Source organism: Pieris rapae, chromosome 8 (assembly GCF_905147795.1).
Source record: "Pieris rapae chromosome 8, ilPieRapa1.1, whole genome shotgun sequence".
In the NCBI taxonomy this organism is placed as follows: Eukaryota; Metazoa; Arthropoda; class Insecta; order Lepidoptera; family Pieridae; genus Pieris; species Pieris rapae.
In genome coordinates this window covers 6,344,066-6,363,266 of record NC_059516.1, presented here as the reverse complement: position 1 = coordinate 6,363,266, position 19,201 = coordinate 6,344,066, and the positions used below count along the sequence as shown (strand labels likewise).

General features: G+C 32.3%; 1 protein-coding gene across 4 annotated transcripts in view; it reads right to left on the bottom strand.

The window, feature by feature from the left end:
• Positions 1-19,201, bottom strand: part of LOC110992155 (G protein-activated inward rectifier potassium channel 3) — a 30,721-nt gene that overhangs the window by 6,218 nt on the left and 5,302 nt on the right. The window contains exons 2-6 of one of the 4 annotated variants that reach the window (XM_022257857.2): positions 15,299-15,804; positions 2,544-2,985; positions 1,804-1,983; positions 861-1,050; positions 2-126 (exon numbers count right to left, since the gene is read on the bottom strand). In XM_022257857.2, the coding sequence (XP_022113549.1) occupies positions 2-126; positions 861-1,050; positions 1,804-1,983; positions 2,544-2,985; positions 15,299-15,660 (1,299 nt within the window). In that variant the 5' untranslated portion in view covers positions 15,661-15,804. Of the gene's footprint in view, position 1; positions 127-860; positions 1,051-1,421; positions 1,602-1,803; positions 1,984-2,543; positions 2,986-8,105; positions 8,600-15,298; positions 15,805-19,201 lie in introns of those variants that run through there. The other 3 variants (XM_022257855.2, XM_022257859.2, XM_045629276.1) reach the window with 3 other exon arrangements.

Sequence of the window (19,201 nt, the reverse complement as noted above, 5' to 3'; positions counted from 1 at the left end):
CCTCGTATTCACCTGTATCCTTTCTAAAAGATACCATAGTTTCAAATCGATGTCCCCACAAAATTTCAGATGGTAAAAAGCTACTCCTTGCTTGTGTTGTCATACCAGTTGATTCTATGACACCCTCTGAAAATATCGCGTATAATAAGTACAATTTCAACTTTTATAAAACTTCTAAGGCAAACATTTAAATTTTTATACTTGATGATGTAACCAATAAGGTAGAAGTTTATATTTGTTGAAATAAAGGATTGAAGCCTCAGTAAATAATGTTTTATATAGTATCAGTATTTCACAATTATTATTAATGTATTTATTATGAGACAAACCCCTTTTACAATATAAATTAAACATGATCTGTTATATCGTTGAATTTCACATCTATGAGATACGTATTTATTGAATATAAAGTCTTACTCATTGAATTGTATGAATTCAATAACATTGATTGATTACTTTGGTATACATAAGATCTGGAAAAATTCATGGAATTGTGCAATAAAGTTTATGAATAATCTATCAACTATTTCGATGTAAAGGCAGGGCAATCTACCAAGTCTCTGTCAAGGAAGTGCCAACGATATACGAACGAATGTATTGTAATATTTAGTTAATAGCAATATCATTTTATATTGACTGATCAGTTTACAGAACATTTCGTTGTTGATATTAATACAGAAAATTTAAATATGTTTTCTCTTGGACTTGCGAATATACAAATGCACTTGGTTACCTATATGAATAAAGTTATTTTGAGTTTGAGTTTGTTTAGCAGCGGCGGCGGATTTTATTTGCTTTTCCTATTAAATATGTACCATCAGATATATTAGGAAATTAATTTTAATAAAATAACGACTTACCTAACATTACTACAATTTCGAATCTCTCTCTTAACATATCTGAGGCGGAAAGGTTGTATAGCGGTGACTTTTCATTGATCTTGTGAACTATCGTCATGGGCCAAATGAACATTAATCTGTCTTCTTCCCCGTCAGCTCCCACTTTTAACTCTTGTTGATAGAATGGTAATAATTCCCCTTCTCTGGTAATCTATTAAAATTATCATTACATTATTATATTTGTACTTCTATCCTTTTACTATTAAAATCATACTTCAGAAGCTGAGCTTAAGAAAAGTAGTACATCGCACACTTAAAGCACCAATTACGAATAAAAAATATAAAAGTGTTATAGAAACGTTGCTGTTAATATAGCATAACTTGTGGAATAAGCATAAGCGAATCGTGCATACAATTTGAAGATTATGTTAGTACTGTCATGCAAGAATGGTTAAAATGAATGATTGCGGGGAAATCCGTAGACGGGTCTAATAAGAAAACCTTTCAACCATTAAGACTTAAAATGTATAAACACAAACCAACAATATAAAAGTAGCTGTAATTAAAAAAAAGAACAGGTACCTTTTTCCTAATAATTTGGGCACGAACGTGCGCTTCCAAAATATGAGATTTGCGTATGTCTCCGACCCGAAAGAGAAGATAGAACTCGCCATCTCTCAGGCAAATTACCGCGTTCCTCGAGAACAGAAGTGTAGTGTTACGCTTTTTGGCTCGAGCCAGCTTTGCGAATATTAGACCCACCTATGGACAAGAGAAAGTGGTTTTGAGATTCAATAAGAAACTGTTGGCCTAAATTGCGTTACGTATAATACTTTATCTGAATCAAACGACCACTTTCCTTTATAAAGGGAGTTGTTAAGTCACTTCATGTTATTGAAAGTATAAGCGTGCCGACTGATATCCCCAATCACTAACCAGTATCCGCTTTGTCGAAAAAATATACCTTGCGGCGAATAATCTGAGCTCTTATATGTGCCTCAACGATATGAGATTTCCTCATATCCCCAACACGAAACATCAGACACAGTTGACCCTCACGTAGGCAAATGACTGCGTTGCGGGAGTACAATAAAGTTTGGGCTCGTTTTTTAGGTCTAGAGAGTTTGGCAAATACGATGCCAACCTAAAATTAGATGCGTCGTTGAAATAAGTGACGTAGTTGGATGACGACTGTCTTATTCGCTGGACAAAACCCCATAATCGATTTGCCAAATTTAAGAAGACTTCTTACAAGTTCTTTTTATATAATGTTCTTTTATATAAAATGAATACGTTATAAAAAATTAAAAAACGTGATTTAAAAATGAATAAACCTACGTGGTTTCTTAAAATAAGTAATAATTTTTAAGAGCATCTGGATCACAAATTAGAACGTTTATAATTTTGGCAGTCTGTCAAGTTTATTTCGATATGAAATTATCTTATTGGCTTTGAAGCAGGAAGGGTTCTATAGAAAACTCGTCTTGATAGGCACCTTATAGAAGAGATATTAGATTAAATTTTTATTATTTAATACCTTATCTATGTAAAAATAACAAAATAATTACGTATCTTATAATCTAAAGAAACCAATAAAAATTTAGGCGTCATAACTTTGGGCCAGCATTGTGGTCTGATTTTCTAAAAGTTCGTAAGATTTAAAGACTATTAAACTCGTTAGTCAAAACAAAACGTAAAACTCACCATAAAAGCTTGAATGAAAACACCGACAATGCTTTGAAGACACATAACAAAAATCGCTTCGGGGCATTCTTCGTTTGTTGTTCTGGAGCCATAACCAATCGTGTGTTGCGTTTCCACAGAGAATAGGAAGCAGCCAGTAAAGGAGTTGACATTATTGAGACAGGGAATAAAGGTTTCATTGGAGTTAGTGGACGGATTCAAGTCACCGTGGGTGAAGATTATGAGCCACCAGATGAGAGCAAACAGGAGCCAGGAAAGGATGAAGGATAGAGCGAACACGAGCAACGTCCAACGCCACTGTGCGTCCACAAGGGTTGTGAAAATATCCTGAAGGTATCGGCGCCTGCGCTTAGCCACGTTCCATTGGACTACATTACAATCTCCGTGCTTGAAAATAACGCGCTTTCTCACGCGTCTCGCTGCGTATCTGGCTTGGCGGTATCTGAAAATGTATATGACCCATTAAACATTTTTTTTAGAAAACATAGTATCATACATATGCAATTATCACAGGATTGTATAAGACTGGGATATACGGAAATTGTATTTGGGTAGAAATCATTTTTTTTGTAAACAATAATATAATGCTTATTACATTTAAATTTAAATAGGTCATTATGGATTTATTCACATTTAGTAAAAACTAACAATCCATAGTATAGCGGTTTTCCACAGACACATTAACTTCACAAACATTTGAAGAGTGTTTCGTTTCATTCTAATCGAATTCAAATTCAAAACGACCGCGACGTCAACCCATGCCTGCGTAATATCACTGAAATTAATCATCTCAAGTGCCTCATCTGTTTACGCTTAAATTGTTTATTTTTATTCAGATAAGTTTACATATTATGATATATTATATATCCTATGACGTGTATTATATAATTTTTTCTTTATTACAGTTCATTGATCTGTTTAAAGTTACGAGGAAGTTATAAATTATGTTTGCAATCTTAACATTCGTAATTAATAGTTATTTATTGACTTACGATATAACCAATCTAAGCAATAGGTGGCACATTGACTGCAAACGTCACAAATAAATAAAAAAACTAAAAATAATAATTTACATACACGTATGTTATGAACATGACTTTGAATGTGTTTGAGTATTGCAGAAATATTTTTTGTATTGTTGTAACAATACGGCATTATGGTATCAATAAATTGATTAAAAGGCAAAAGCACTATGTCTCTTATATTTAACAAAGTACAGATAAGCTTTATCGATGTAGATAATGCTTTTACCGAAACTCAAATAAACTAGCCAAAATTGTTGTGATATCTAATGCTTTTTCTTACCAAAGTATTGCAAACGTTTTAATAGTCATAGGTATGTTATGATTTTATAAGTTTTCATTATAGCAAATTGTGATACCTTTTATTTTTTATTATTCTTTCTAATATAAACTTTAATATATAAACCAAACCAATTATTATATACAGATATTATCTGTGACGTATTCATTATTAAACTGCTCAACAATTTTTATATAATATATTTATTTAATATATTTATTTATTTTCTCACAAAAACAAAAACATATAAAAACATATACAATAATTGTCATTCTTATTTGGATCACTGCTATTGCTTAAGTGAGACTGATGCCTGTTAAAGGTTGTGCACCTGTGTTACAGGTCATCAGGCCTCCACCACTTCGGATCGACAAAATGATTATGTGTAAAGAATAGACAATTATATTAATTATAAGGAAACCACATGGTGTATGCGTGTGTGTTTGTGGATGTGTGTGTTTGTGTATGTGTGTCTGTGTATGTGTGTGTTCTGAATAATTGACGTAAAAATATTACACAATTATACTCCAAATAATTATTAACTAAAATTTACATAAAATTTGTGTCAAACTTTATGCTCAACTATTTAGTTATGATAAGCATTTTCTCGGTAACCTCATAGTTTAAGTCCAATAGCCACAGTGTAACCGTCTTCTTGCACTCATTTTTTGTTAGGGGATATATGGAGAGAGAAGTGTTGACCTTGTTATATAAGTAATCACCCAAAAAACAGAAGAATTTTTGAGCAAAGCTTGTGCGAAAGGGTTTTGTATGGCACAGTGCATTTTTTCTACGCTTATTATCATTGAGGTGTGGGTCATATTTGAGAAGTGAGTGTTTGCGTAGTATTGTGGCAAGAATGAAGATTTGACGAACAGTGAGAACCTTCCAATGTTTGTAAGTCTCTTCCGTGGGATACATGAACGGAAGGAAAGCGCTTACCTTGAGAATAGCTCTTTGAGCTCTTTCTACCTTCAGAAGTTGTGTTTTTGCGGAGCCACCCCATGAAGATATACAATAGCCCAGAATGGATTGACATAGTGATAAGTAGACGGTTTTTATTAATGTGTGATTAGCAATGTGCCTAAAAATTTTGAATATATAAATCAATTTTCTAATTCTACCGGTCAATAGATCAATATGAGCTTGAAAATTCAGGTTGCTATCTAGCATGACACCTAAGTATTTCAAGGTACTTGTGGAGGTAAGTTTTGGACATCCGCATTGCACTTTGGTTAAACATGATCCAGCATGTGACACAAGTTCAAGATTAGAAGGGATTTTACGCTTCGTAATTTCGAAGGTTATGAATTTGGTTTTATCAGAGTTAAGAGCCAGGGAACTTCTAAATAGCCAATCAGAAACTAAATTCAAACCTATCTGAGCATGTTGAAAGGCCTCAGACCAATCCTGACCATGGAACAACAAGGCGGCGTCATCAGCAAAGGCTACAATTTTTCCATTTCTAAGGTCCATCCCACACAGTTCATTTATATAAATAAGGAACAGTGTGGGTCCCAGGACGCTGCCCTGCGGCACACCGAAGGTCACTGGTAGCTCTGTACTAGACCAATCCCCCACCCTCACAATTTGCGTACGTCCAGAGAGGTAACTCGCGAAAAGTTTGTGAGTTATGCCCCTAATGCCCAATCTCTCCATTCTGTGCAGTAACACTTCAACAGAAACGGTGTCAAACGCTTTGCTCAAGTCCATGAAGATACCGATAACTTTTTCCCTCCTATCCATATTTCTAACTACAAAACCAGTCAAGCTATGCACTGCGTCATCAGTGGACCTACCCGAACGAAAACCATATTGGGAGTCAGAGATTATATTATATTTCTCGAGAAAATGAACCAATCTCCTGTTAATCAGACGTTCCAAGATTTTCGACATGATGGGAAGTAAGGAGATAGGCCTGTAGTTGTCTACAAGGCTTTTGTCACCACCCTTGCAGATAGGCGTTATGCGGGATTTCTTGTAAATGTCTGGAAACACTCCTGTTTCCATGGAGAGGTTGCAAATGTAAGTGATGGGTGGGACCAAAACTTCGATGTGCTGTTTGAGAAGTCGACTAGGTATCAAATCATTACCAACAGCACATGTGTCTCTCAGACCCATCACCAAACTCTTAACTTCAGCATTGTCAGTGGGCATGAGGACAAGAGAATTTATTGACGGGGCGGGAGAGGTGTATATGATTTGGGTATAAGGCTAAAACATAATACAATATTAAAAGGTCGAATACTGAAATTATTGTTTAAATAGGTATAAAAATCGATTGAATGTTAAAAAGCTTTTTTTTTTAATTTATACAGTAAAATTCTAATCTAGTATATTAAAATATTTACACATCTTTTTTTTATGTCAAGCTTCATAAAAAGCTAGCTAGTTAATATAAGCAATAAAACGTCAATCAAAAAGTTGGAAGTATAATAAATAAATAAAATAAAATAAAATAATAAATGATTGCCTTGGGCGGGCAATCACTTTGCCTTTAATGAAACACCCGGTTGAATCCTTTATAAATAAATGAAATCGCAAAACATCGCTATTTCTTCGAATGAGAAGCAATTAATAAAATTGTTTCTTTAATAAACGTGTTTTGTTCGTTGACTTCGTATTGAATGAATGATATATTTTGTATGAATGCTATTAATCATGTTAGATTGGTATTTATATACATCATTCTTTCGGAATTGCTTGTTCTCTTTGTGCTGATATACAGCAGGGTTGGTGTGTAGTGGTGACCTAGTGGTTTCAGCGTGCGGCTCTCATCCCTGAGGTCGTAGGTTCGATCCCCAGCTGTGCACCGATGAACTTTCTTTCTATGTGCGCCTTTAGCATTCCATAGAACGGCAAAGGGAAAAAATCACGATCTTTTCCACAGGAATCCGGCTTGCCTTAGACCCAGAAAATCGACGGCGTGTGATGGCACAAAAGGGTGATGACCTACTTGCCTATTAGATTGGCAAATAATCATGAAACAGATACAGAAATTTGAGGTCCGGATCTAAAAAGATTGTATCACCACTTTTCATTTAATTTATTTTATTTGAATTAGATATAATATCGTTAAATTTCCAGATGTAATTAAAAACCCTTATTCATATTGACTCGCGGCATTAATTCTTATATACTCACAAAATAATTTAGTATCTTGGCGTTTGAAACGTATTAAAATAATGTTGCGTGTAAAGATTTTAAAGACACTAAACAGCTGCGCAAACCTTATCAAGTTCCGTTCATCCGTTTAGTCGATCATAAAAAGAAAAATGGCTAAATTTAAGTTTGAATGATATTGTACTGTATTATCTTCTCACCTCATACCTGGTTCCAATTAAACGTTTCTGTCAGAGTAGTACTAGAGTTTTGAGACGTTGCAAAAAAGTTTATCTCCACTAAGCGTTCTAACTTTACGCTTCACAAAAGAAGAATGGTTAGAATGTGCAATGTGCTGCAGGAATTGTGATATTTTTTCGGACGATTTTTTTTCCGCGACCATCCGATTATAGAAAAGGCATGTTATAAATCTCTTACGTTCCCTTGATATGTTTTGTAATTTAAGATTTTTTTTTGTAATAATAATCTGTATAAACTAATTGATTATATATTATAAGCATATTGTGTGTGCACGCCGTCCGCACCTATTATTGAGGCCACACATAGGTTCTAGTTTTTATAACAATTGTCTTTTCTTTATTTTCTATATAAATAAATATGCTATAAAGTTGTCGCATCATTTATTTATATAAAGGTAAGGGTATTAAAACATTAAAAGTTTAAGATTAAAAGCTGAAAAACATCGCCAAATTGACGCGTATTTCTCAGTTTATTTTGATTTTATTTAGGCATAAAGAGCAAACGATGAAGAAGAATGCAACACGATTTCAATAAAATTCACTTGGAAATAAATAAATTACATACAAATCACGTATGTTTGTAGCTTGTTTTGACCAACCTGAAGAAGTGTTGAAAAATTTAATTAGTTAGCGTAACCTAGCTAAACAAACAAAGTATGAAATAAATTTGTGTATAATCGTTCATATTTATCGATCATTTTTATTTTAATGCAACGTTTTCAAACTTTGTTATAGGAAAAGAAGTCGATGGCATCGTAGGAAGAAACTCTTTTGCCATATTCCTAGCCTATTTTATAATAGGATAATCCTTATGGATTCGACGAACTACCTAGATAAACGAACAAACGTGTTTTTAGCAGTAAAAAAATATTCATCATTCATCAAAAAATATACTCACTTTTTTAGCTCCTCTTTCCAAGCTGATTCTGAAGAATTAACAGTTTTTTCGGTCATAAGAAACATTGACATTTGACTTATACATCGTTTTAGTCCCGACATTCTACTAAACATTGAAATAACTGTCTCGACCTCTTACAGTCTTATTGTCTTTTACTGCACGAATAAGCTTATTACTAGAAGGAAATTCAATCACCTAGTATTACAAAATTGTCTCCGCTCTATCTTTCAACAGTACATTAATAAGGAATTCACTGAATGCTTCTTTAATATCAAACAGTAACACAACGAACTTTCGTAAAACCGAGATCATTTTGGTAGCGAACTGGATTTAATTGGACAAAAATGACGACGTAAATTTTCAACGTGAGTTTTCCACTAGCACTGATTGTGTAGAGAATTGTTTCAATACTAAAACAGACGGATGTTTAACGAAACAGATGGGAAGACGTTCACAAACAAACACTGTTCATAAAACCGTGCCAACGCCGGTGGCGCCGCGCTTCTCGACTGTGTCGCCTCATCTATTTTTTGAATAAAATATACTTCGCCATACTAAACACATCTACGTAATTTACGACATATATCATCAAATTTAATGAGTTCAAACACCGCTGACGTTTAATCTCTGCATTATATCAATTAAATTTCAATTTGCTCGATCAAAGCCACGTCTTTATATCGGACATTACAAAGATAATTAAGATAAAGAAGCATTAGTTGATTAATTTCCTCATGTATTTTAGGTGGATGTAACGTTTACTCGTGTAGAGAATTCTCGTAAAGATCTAAGTAAGTAAGTGAGACTTGATGATTTTAAGAAATACTTTTGATAAAAACAAAAATTCGTTTGAAAACTCAACCCATTTGACACAGAAAATTACTTTTATTACTGAATTATTTATATAATTTATATTCGACATATTCGAAGCAGGTGCTGTGGCATCAAATTATAAATACCGATATACCAAAGTTTTGGCTAATCAGATACGCAACGGTATATTTGAATTATTAAAAGATTATAAGGAGGTACAACGAAGGATTACAGTTCACGTTCTGCATATTTGAACGATCTTCTGAACTTCGTTCTCTATGTCGTTGCCAAGTCAAATAAATACGGAGACACTTCAGTTAAAAACTATGCATACATATTCTATACTTATAAATATATCATGACAACGTGCTATTCCTGAAATCGTACTGAAATATAGGTTAGATAAACTTTAGCTACTGTCTACTAGATGGCTCTGTTTCTATTTATTTAAGAATGTAACAGTATCATATTTCATTGAAGTATGGAATTATTATAAATATACATACGTATATGAAAAGATTTGCTTTGTTAATATGTAAATGGCAATAAACCCCCAGCTGAACAAGTGCTACGTAATTTAAGTGAATTAATTTATATTTTCTGGAAACGATTTTCGTAACTATAATTAAAACAATTGTTTTAATGAAAGAGGTTTATCTTAATTGAATATTGCGCGTTCCGAAATTCGTATACATTATGACGTAATCGGGGTTTTTAAAACCAAGACTCATGCATTAAAATACCTACTGATATATGACATCACTTAATATTAAGTGACAAGTGTAGTGTAAGTATTTTAAGTGAGTAGTAAATGGCACATTCAAGTAGCACGTTCTAATGCTTGCATATTATGTCATTTACTTTTAAGGTAAAAAGCTAAAAACTAACTGTTGAGTTATTCATATGATAATTGATGTCATAAGACTACTAAGATATTATAATATTGTTAAGTTTTTTAACAAATCTATGCGAATAATATCAAAACGATCACAGTGCGAATCATATCCTTGACGTCGTAGGTTCGAACCCCGGCTGTGCACCAATGGACTTCAGTTCGCACTATTACGTATTAATTAAGGTATTAAACCAAAGAATAAGTCGCTAAGCTTTTTAAAGTCTACCTACGAATTAGTACCTTGGAAGTGTATCTATTTACAACTTTATACTATAGTAGCTTTCAACTATCAAAACTTTTTTATTTAAACAAACAATACAAGATGCATTTCTTAATTGTTATTATGTTTCTCTAACTATGACACTTCAGACATAGTTATCTACTCAATAATATATGGCGACGGTTATTACTTAACTGAAACAAAATGTATAAACAAAATTTTTAAATAGGTATTTCGTTGGGTATAGCGCAAACTGTCTAAATAAATTCATCGATATAAGATCATTTATCGACCTCCCACAGGTTTCTCTATTAAATCATAATATTTACCATGCTAATGCATATGTAGTTTTAGATGTTCGTAAATCCGTCATATCCTTGTTTGTATTCTGGCTACAGCTTGCGTTTTTCGCTTCCACATTGAAAGATGAACGTCAAGAACAAAATCAAATCTATACAGTACACAACCAACATAGTTGCATACGGGAACTTTTTAAGATCAGTAACATTAATATTTTATATTTATTATACCGATAACAAGAATTCAATGAACCATTTATATTTCATTATTACGACATTGCCATGTCTAGTTTGCTATAAACAATAGAAAGAAACAAGATGTCTTAATACAGATATATTAGAGCATACTTTGAACATCTCTACTTTTAAAACTACGCCTGTTCTAAAAAAATATATTCGCTTCAACGAAACACCTTTTAGTGTATTGTAAGTTAAATACTTTGAGTCAAACGGCACAGTAATATTATTAATCACAGTTTATTTAAACAACTGTTTCACTACTATGTACTTTATGTACTGTACCTATGTTTCACCAAACTTGAATTATTCAGTCATGTTAAGACATCTATTTCTAAATAGACGAGAATCGACCCAACATAAAAATCATGCTAAAGTACTCTTAGGTAAATAATAGGTATTTTCCATTGATTATAACATAAAATTGATTTGTGATTTGTTCCGCATAAAAGTTTCTGCTTAAACAAGGCCATAACAATGCCAGCGTATTTTTCATAAAGACATGGTTTAAGTAAAAGTATATTGTTCGAAAATACTTATTAGGACTTTTTAGAACTGATTATATTAAGAAGATTATATCTGATTAATGATGATTCAATCCACGTAGGTTATTTTTTTACCTTAGTATTGTCATTAGCACCACTTTTTCTAAACAATAATATCTATTAGCTCAGCGAAAGACGTTTCCGATTCCTATAATTTTACTAAATTAAAATTCAGCAATTCTGCATACTATTGTGATAATTTAATTAATGGTAATGGTCCATTTAGGAATAAAACCAAACCAAGAGAAGAAAAAACAATGAGTTTTCTAGTAGTTAAATAAAAATTATTATAATATTCATGAAGTATTGTTTGGATGTGAAGACAAAGTAAGAACAATAACCGTTTCAGTGATGCAGTGGATTTATGAGTCATAAAATTTTACATTAAGTAAGAAACATTTGCATCATAATAAGAGGTCAAAAAGGATTCGTGCGTATAAAAAAATGCATTCAAGTATTCTTTATAACAAATGTTTATTAATTGACTGTGGCGAAACCGATTAGTTATAAATTTAGATTTAAATCCATAAATATTTATATCCAGATTGATCATTTTATTTTATTTCGTTATTTGCAAGGTATGATTTATCTTAAACGTCGTAAAATATCTTTAAACGAGCAATTCTGATTTCAAATATATATATATACTTATATATAATTAGAATCTCGGAATCGGCTCCAACGATTTTCATGAAATGTAGTATAATCTATCCCGGGATTCGGGGGAGATAAATCGATCTAGCTAGTAATCATTTCTAGAAAATTTTATTCGTGTTTTATTTTTGATTATTCTGTCGTTAAGATCGAAAAATATTATTCATATATCATCATTTTATTAGTATGTAATTCGTACTTAAATATAATTTCCAAAAAAACACAATTTATAAAAAAAAATACCGAGCAAGGCTCGGTCATCCAGGAATGAAAGGATACTAAAATGAAATATGAAAATAATTATACAATATCTGGCATTCATTACAAATAACATAACTCACTTAAAAAAGTATGGAAAATGTCATGTATTGTATACGGTATTTAGTTGGCAGTCGTTAACATTTGAGTAATTGGAATGTCCTTAAACCGTGTGCATGGAGGAAATTTCAAAACGTGCCTTGAATGTTGTAAAGCCCCTTTAGTGATAAGGCACGCCCGGAAGTGGGGTACCAGATATGGTTGATACTATCTATGTAATTATAATTATTATAATTCAAACTCAAACTCAAAATATCTTTATTAATATAGGTAAACAAGTACATATGAACGTCGAAAAAAAAATTAATTGTAAATTTAAACATTCCCAGTTCGCAAGTCAAGGGCGTAGAGCGGGCAAGAAGAACTGGCAAGAAACTTTCCGCCACTCTTTTTAATCGCTTAGTTTTGAGTCATACAAATTGTTTGAACTGGAGCAAATCAATCCCAAATCTTTGATTTTAATAAAACGTGTACGTTATTGATTTACGTATAGTTAAAAATAAAATTAATAACCTCAAAAGCATTTGATCAAAAAACATCTAGATATTGGCCATATTGCGGAACGGTGGAAACTGGAAAACCTGGTTTAAAAGATCTATGCTACATTTTTATATGTACGGAATCACAATATATAAATAGTATTTGTGTACCTATCGTATATGGGGTGTAACAAGTGTTCAATCCAGCAGTCGCACGGCTGGATATTTATTTTATTAATATGTAATAGTTGAGATATCCCGGACCTATTAATGAAATAAAATAAAAAATAAAAACACATGTACATAACTTACTTACTCTAAATTTTCTCGCTAAGTGAATGTACATCTTTGAAATCATTCCAGTAATCTTGCAGTCTACTCAAACAAACAAACGATTTTTTTACTATTATTAGTATAGATAAATATTATTTATGTATGTATGTAAAAAAGTAATGATATCCCTAGCTGGGTGTCGATTGCAAATGTTCTTGGCACACGTTAAATATCACACCAAATACCTCTGATAAATCTATAATATATTAGTGTGAAGAGGAAGTGATCGGCCTCGCGACGTTCTTGATATGGACGTGGTCAGAATTTGAACAACATATTAAAAATTCGCACATCCTCGCTTTCACAGCTTCGTCAATATTTACGTGTCGGTTTCACTGCGTTAGCGAAGGCTTTAAATGCAGTTTCAAGTTTACCGTTTGTATATTATAAAAATAATCATTCTTTAATATGTAAACTTATCAACTGAACTGCTGGGGTTTATACAATTGACTACGAACAGGACATTGCAATTACCCTGATTCAAAGGCTGTGCGTGATTTCACTATAAAAGCGGTATTGTTTTGTGGCGTCTAGAACGGCGTCAGGTTTCCTGTTAATACCTATAGAGCTGAAAGGACGTCCGTTTCCTCTGCTATCATTTACATACATTAAGATGCGACGCCTTTTTGCACGTCTAGGAATCAACCGAAACTTAACTTCATTGTCAACGATTGACGAGACGAGTTTTCAATGTGTTTTCTATCAAGTCTATAATAATTTTATTAGCAATAGGTATCTCTCTGACAGCCGTACCCATATGTAGTAGGCGTAAAAACTGTGCAGCTTAGCGACAAAGCTAATAATACCTTTCATTTCTGATGGTGCACTTTTACTAATTTACTTGTTACGCGTCACTTAAGAATTAACGACTCTTAATAAAGTTACATAAGGCGGTTAAGGGTCTGTTTCAAAAAGCCCGGATAAGTTTCAAATAAGCTATTTATTACATATTGATAGGATAAACGCTATTGTTGCGTTTCACGACTGTCAGGTAGCGCGAAATTTCTCCGGAACTTTTATCTTCCGAATAATTTATGTGTTGCATAGCCATTTGGTACTTTATCCATACATTGTGAAACAGGCCCTAAATGTAGCAATAATATTACAGTTTTGAGTATGTTTAAGATCTGAAATAATATGATTACTTAGTTTATAAGTTTTATATCAAATTTATTTTTTTATTCATGACATATGGTTGTGACAAAATTGATCGTAGAGTTTCTGATTTGTCGAAGAGTTTCTTCTCCAAGAAAATACAACTAATTGCTAACTCTTAATCAAATTTTACATTACGTACGACCACAATTAAACACTTCACATTACATACGTCCAAACAGCATTTACAGAAGGTGCCAACTATGATCAAAATTTATAGGACACGTCAGAAATCTTTTTCTTTTGTTCCTACATTTGTAGAACATAAATAAAAAGGTTTTTAGCTAAATAATATATTCTCAGTATTTGTTATGCCTTTTGTGATATTAGAATATTGACTCAGTCTCTATAGAATCGGGATAAATGAAGTCGTATAAGGGATGGAAAATAAATTAGTTGAAGTGATAAATAAGCAATAACGCGACCGATGAAGCCATGGGCGCCATTACGACCTTTACGCCTGTCTAATGAGAATTCTTAAATGATCATATTGAGAAGCACGCGTTGGCACTCATGAAGGATTTCACTCTAGCTAGTTCTATGCCAAAGATCTATACGATAATATAGCATTTACCTAATACCTAAATATAATTGTACGGTCACAAATGTAACTATTGTGCAACAATTGTTGGTAGCTGTATTCAACAAGGTATAACTAAAATTATAGTTAACGATTTAGATTTTTGTTTACTACATAACTACTGAATTTTGGGATGACGTGTCCTACTTTTAACTAAATCATACAAACATTATTAGCATATAAATATATTTTCTATTTATTTACGTAGATATATGACAACGAAATTTATGTAGAAGAAAGAATTACTGTAATAATATTTAATTGTGATATAATTATAGTTGGATGGTAATGCTTAACGCTTTTTTAATAATGGGAATTCACAATAGTAAGGTTCCACACACATTATTTCCAATTGTTCATTGTTTCGGATGACCATACAAATAGTTTTTTGACGCTTTTATAAAAACGTTCGGTTGAAGCGTGACGCAATTCGTCCAGTGTCGGTTTAATGACATTAATTAATTTATAGGACCAATGGCATTATCAGGAGGCCAGCTTCATGAAAAATATATGCTTTTAAATTTTAGGAGAAGTAATTTGTCATTTTTTGTTCTGTTTGTTGTCTGTGTTTAGGAGAACTAATTTTTAATTGTGTGTAAAGAAATTTTGATTGACATAGGCTTGTTTTTGTCCATTACATGAATATAGTTCAAACTGGTACTTACTTGAGTAACAGATTAAGGGCACTTTCGTTTCTGCTGGTTGGCGCGTCTTTGACACTCGAAGGTTCACTGCGCACACCGCGGAGAGACAGTTTAAGCTGCTTTGGGATTGTGGCGAGAAGACCGCTGCTGTTTCTGCGGTGATTAAGGCTTTTGGACCGCGTCAAGGCCGACTCGAGGTCCACACGGGGCGGAGACACATCCCCGCTTGGGGACATCGTCGCGGTCGACGGGTTGGTCGTTATTATAGTCGGTACAGCAGCCTTCACATCACCTAAGAGTTTATCCCACGGCGATTCACCATCCTCCTCTGAGATCGTCTCGAAACTCCTCGGTCCAACAGACGAAGACGTTTTATCTGACATAATTATTATTCTAAGGCAACGGAACGTAACAAAACAGACACCCGAATCACTTCGTCACTTTGGATTTTTAGTTTCTTGACAACACTTCACTCTTATCATAATATCCATTTGTAAATCATAATGTTTGGGATAAAAATGTTGACACTGAAACAAAGGAAGAGCTTCGTTAAAACCAGCATATAGGGTACAGACTAACAAAGGTATAAGTTTATCAATATTTACTAACAGAGGTAAATAAAAATAAAAACCAACTATAGATCTAAGTAATGCGTACGACGATTGCTAGTGAAATACGTCTGAAAGATCTTAGTTTTAAATATAATCAAAAACTAAGTAACTTTATTTCAAAATCGTGGTAAGAAAATAAAGATTATCATCGCTCAACATTAGTAAAATAATATTTCTCGAAAGTAATAAACTATTTAGTGGCTTTCTAAAGTTTTCTTTTTAGTTAATTATCTAGGCATTGCGGTTACAGAATTCTACTTTCAAATAATACGTGTCGTTTTTAAACCTGCGTCTTCTTAATATATAATTTGCCGCTAGTCATTCTGGCACAAGAAATTATGTAATTTGAAATTGCGCGAAAGTCTTAGACGACTACTATTGTCAATAAAACTTTAATTATTTTATGCAATCTTAAATCATTTAGCTACATTAAATGTTTGTATGTCAGTTTTGAACGCACAGAGAGCCCTAATTAACTTTATTCGCATTGATTAAGTTTAATAACCTCAATCAATATTCCGAATATTTTAATATTTCGTTGATTCAGGAATTGAATTTATCCTGAACATAGATAATAATAAACCAACATAAGTAATCTACATCTGTAGTGAGTATTTCAATATCACAAATATTATACCCACTGTATATATCAACAATGTTTTTACTGAACAGCTATTACCTAGGGTTATTTTTTAATTGATTAAGGAAATTTAGATGTTTATTTTTAATAAATACATCCTATTTGGTGTTTTTACATAATACCCTGACTAACTGTATTTTAAATTTTCCCAATCAGTGTTACATGGTCCAAATATTACAGTATTTAAGTATTATTTACAAAGCATTCCAAATTACTTTTTCCTCGTGTTTTTTTTTTCATTACATTCCCTACAATCCATTATCTACTTTCAATGTTACACAAGTTCTGTGTGATTCACGTGATTTCACGTCCACGTTGAAATAACGCTTTCAATTCGAGATAACAGTATTATTGAATATTGACTAATCCACTTAAAATCTAGTGACTAAAATATAAATACATAGTTATTATTGTCGGGATATCTCAAAACAAAATGTTGGATTTTGTTGTTTCAAAATACGCATCATTACAAAAATCGCAGTAGATTAAGAAATCGTTGAATTATTAGCGCGTTTGGGGTGTTTTGTTTTGTTATATTTTGTATTTAGCGTTTTTTATACGTAGTTAAAGTAAAATTTCATACAATACTTTATATGTTGCACTTGAACTTAACAATATTAGTTTTAATTTTTTTGTTTAATAGCAATTACAAGTTAGAACATCGTAGGATGTCTTATTTTTTTCACATTCACTATTATCAGCCATTTTAAACAAAGATTCAGATAAAATTCAGTACCATAAAAAAAAAAAGAAATAGCGCCAAAACCCAAAACGTTGGCAGCGCATGGTCTATAGCGCGGGGCGCCTCCACAGAAAAGTAAAAAAATTGAAGTCTCGTACCTATACATTCAATGCTTTTCCTAAGGAAATAATTGATGTAACCTCTTTTGTGACTCTAAATTCTACCTAAATCTGTATTTGAATAAAAATATTATATTAAGTACTACTACCAACTATAACAATTATTTTTAATAATAAATTTTTGCGTTTGTACGACTTTATCTCTATGATACGTATGTGAATGTTCAATTCGCTGAAAATGGCTAGAACTCAAATTTAAAAAGAAAAAAGCTGTATAAAATAGGTAGCTTCCTTTACGAACAATATTAGTCTACGATGTTTGCCAACTGTTCCCGTGCGAATAAAATGTAGGTCAATGCTCTTGCAGCTTCGTATCAAGATACAGATAAGATAACCCGATTTGCCTTTCAAAACTACAAATAAAAATAAAAATTAGTGTATATGTATTATTAAGAGTACATGAAATGCATTAAACTACTACAGTTGCTATATCCAAACGAGGAAAAATATTAGTTGGTCTTACTTGGTAAAGAATAGCTTAATTAGCTATTGAAATAAAACAAAGTTTAACTAAAATATATTTGTAACATTAATTTCACAGATTACATTTTGTCAATATAAGGATGCTACGAATACAATGTCTATGCCTAGGTCTAGTCTATGTCTAACTAGGCTATACAAGTGGACAAATAGAATAACATGTGAATAAGTGACGGAAAATATGACTTGGCTTAAAGGTCTCGTTATCAGGCCATAAAATTATTAAAAAAAAGATTAGTTGCTGTACAGTTTACGATAATTATTGCCTTAATAAATAGCTTTTAATAGAAAATTCTAAGAAGGCTTCCACGCGTGTCTTGTCGGCGCCAGAAACAATGCTGTTTTAATTTTATGCCGCATTTCGTTGCAGTAAACAAGCCGAGGTCAACGAGTGAATAACTAACTAGGAGACTGGAGATTACTTAAATCACAATTATTCGAACACTGACGTAATTGAAACATTCACATGCCAATATGATTGATATGTTAGACATTTATCTCTATTATACAAAATACCGAGTGTAATTTCATATAATCACTTAAGTAGTCACGTAAGTACTAACTGGTCGGGCACAGAAGCTTCTGAAATTAAGTGAGGATAAGGGGATAACTACGTACATTTACCGCCAGTACTTGGCCGCTGATCATCTGTCAGTAGTCATTGTCAAATTACTTATGTTTTGTCACAGATTAATATTAACTCCATTTTAACTCAAACTGTAATATACTGCTATATAATTCTAATAAAAACTTAGTTTAAATTTAAAAAAGAAATGTATCTGAGACACGCAGCCTAATTTCATTCTTGGTTAAAACGGAGATCAACTCGAAAAAAAATTCATTAATGACGTACTCAAAGATTATAATTTTATTTGTTTCAGTTTAACTCAGGAACATTCTATACACATTTAAGTCACAAATGCGTTGACTTATAATTGAGCAGATCGATATTATATAATTCTAGTTTGCAACCATTTGTATACATTCTACAAAGATGTCGCGAACATTAATTGCTTGTCATACTAAATTAAATAAAATGTACTTTAGTATGTAGATTGTAGAACGTATGAGGATGTTATTATCTATAATTATTGTATTATCATAGCTATCAGTCTGTGAAATCCAGAATCATTTGAATTCATAACAATGCAATAGGTACAAAATCTTGTATTTTATGTTTTTCTAACAAACTGCTTTTTGTTTTTATCAACACTTATAATTGCATTCATACTTTATTACCCATAAGTACCGATTCTCAGAAAATCTGCCATAACATATTGTTAAACTTCGCTTCTTATCGATTTCACATAATATAAGTGATTAGATTGCATG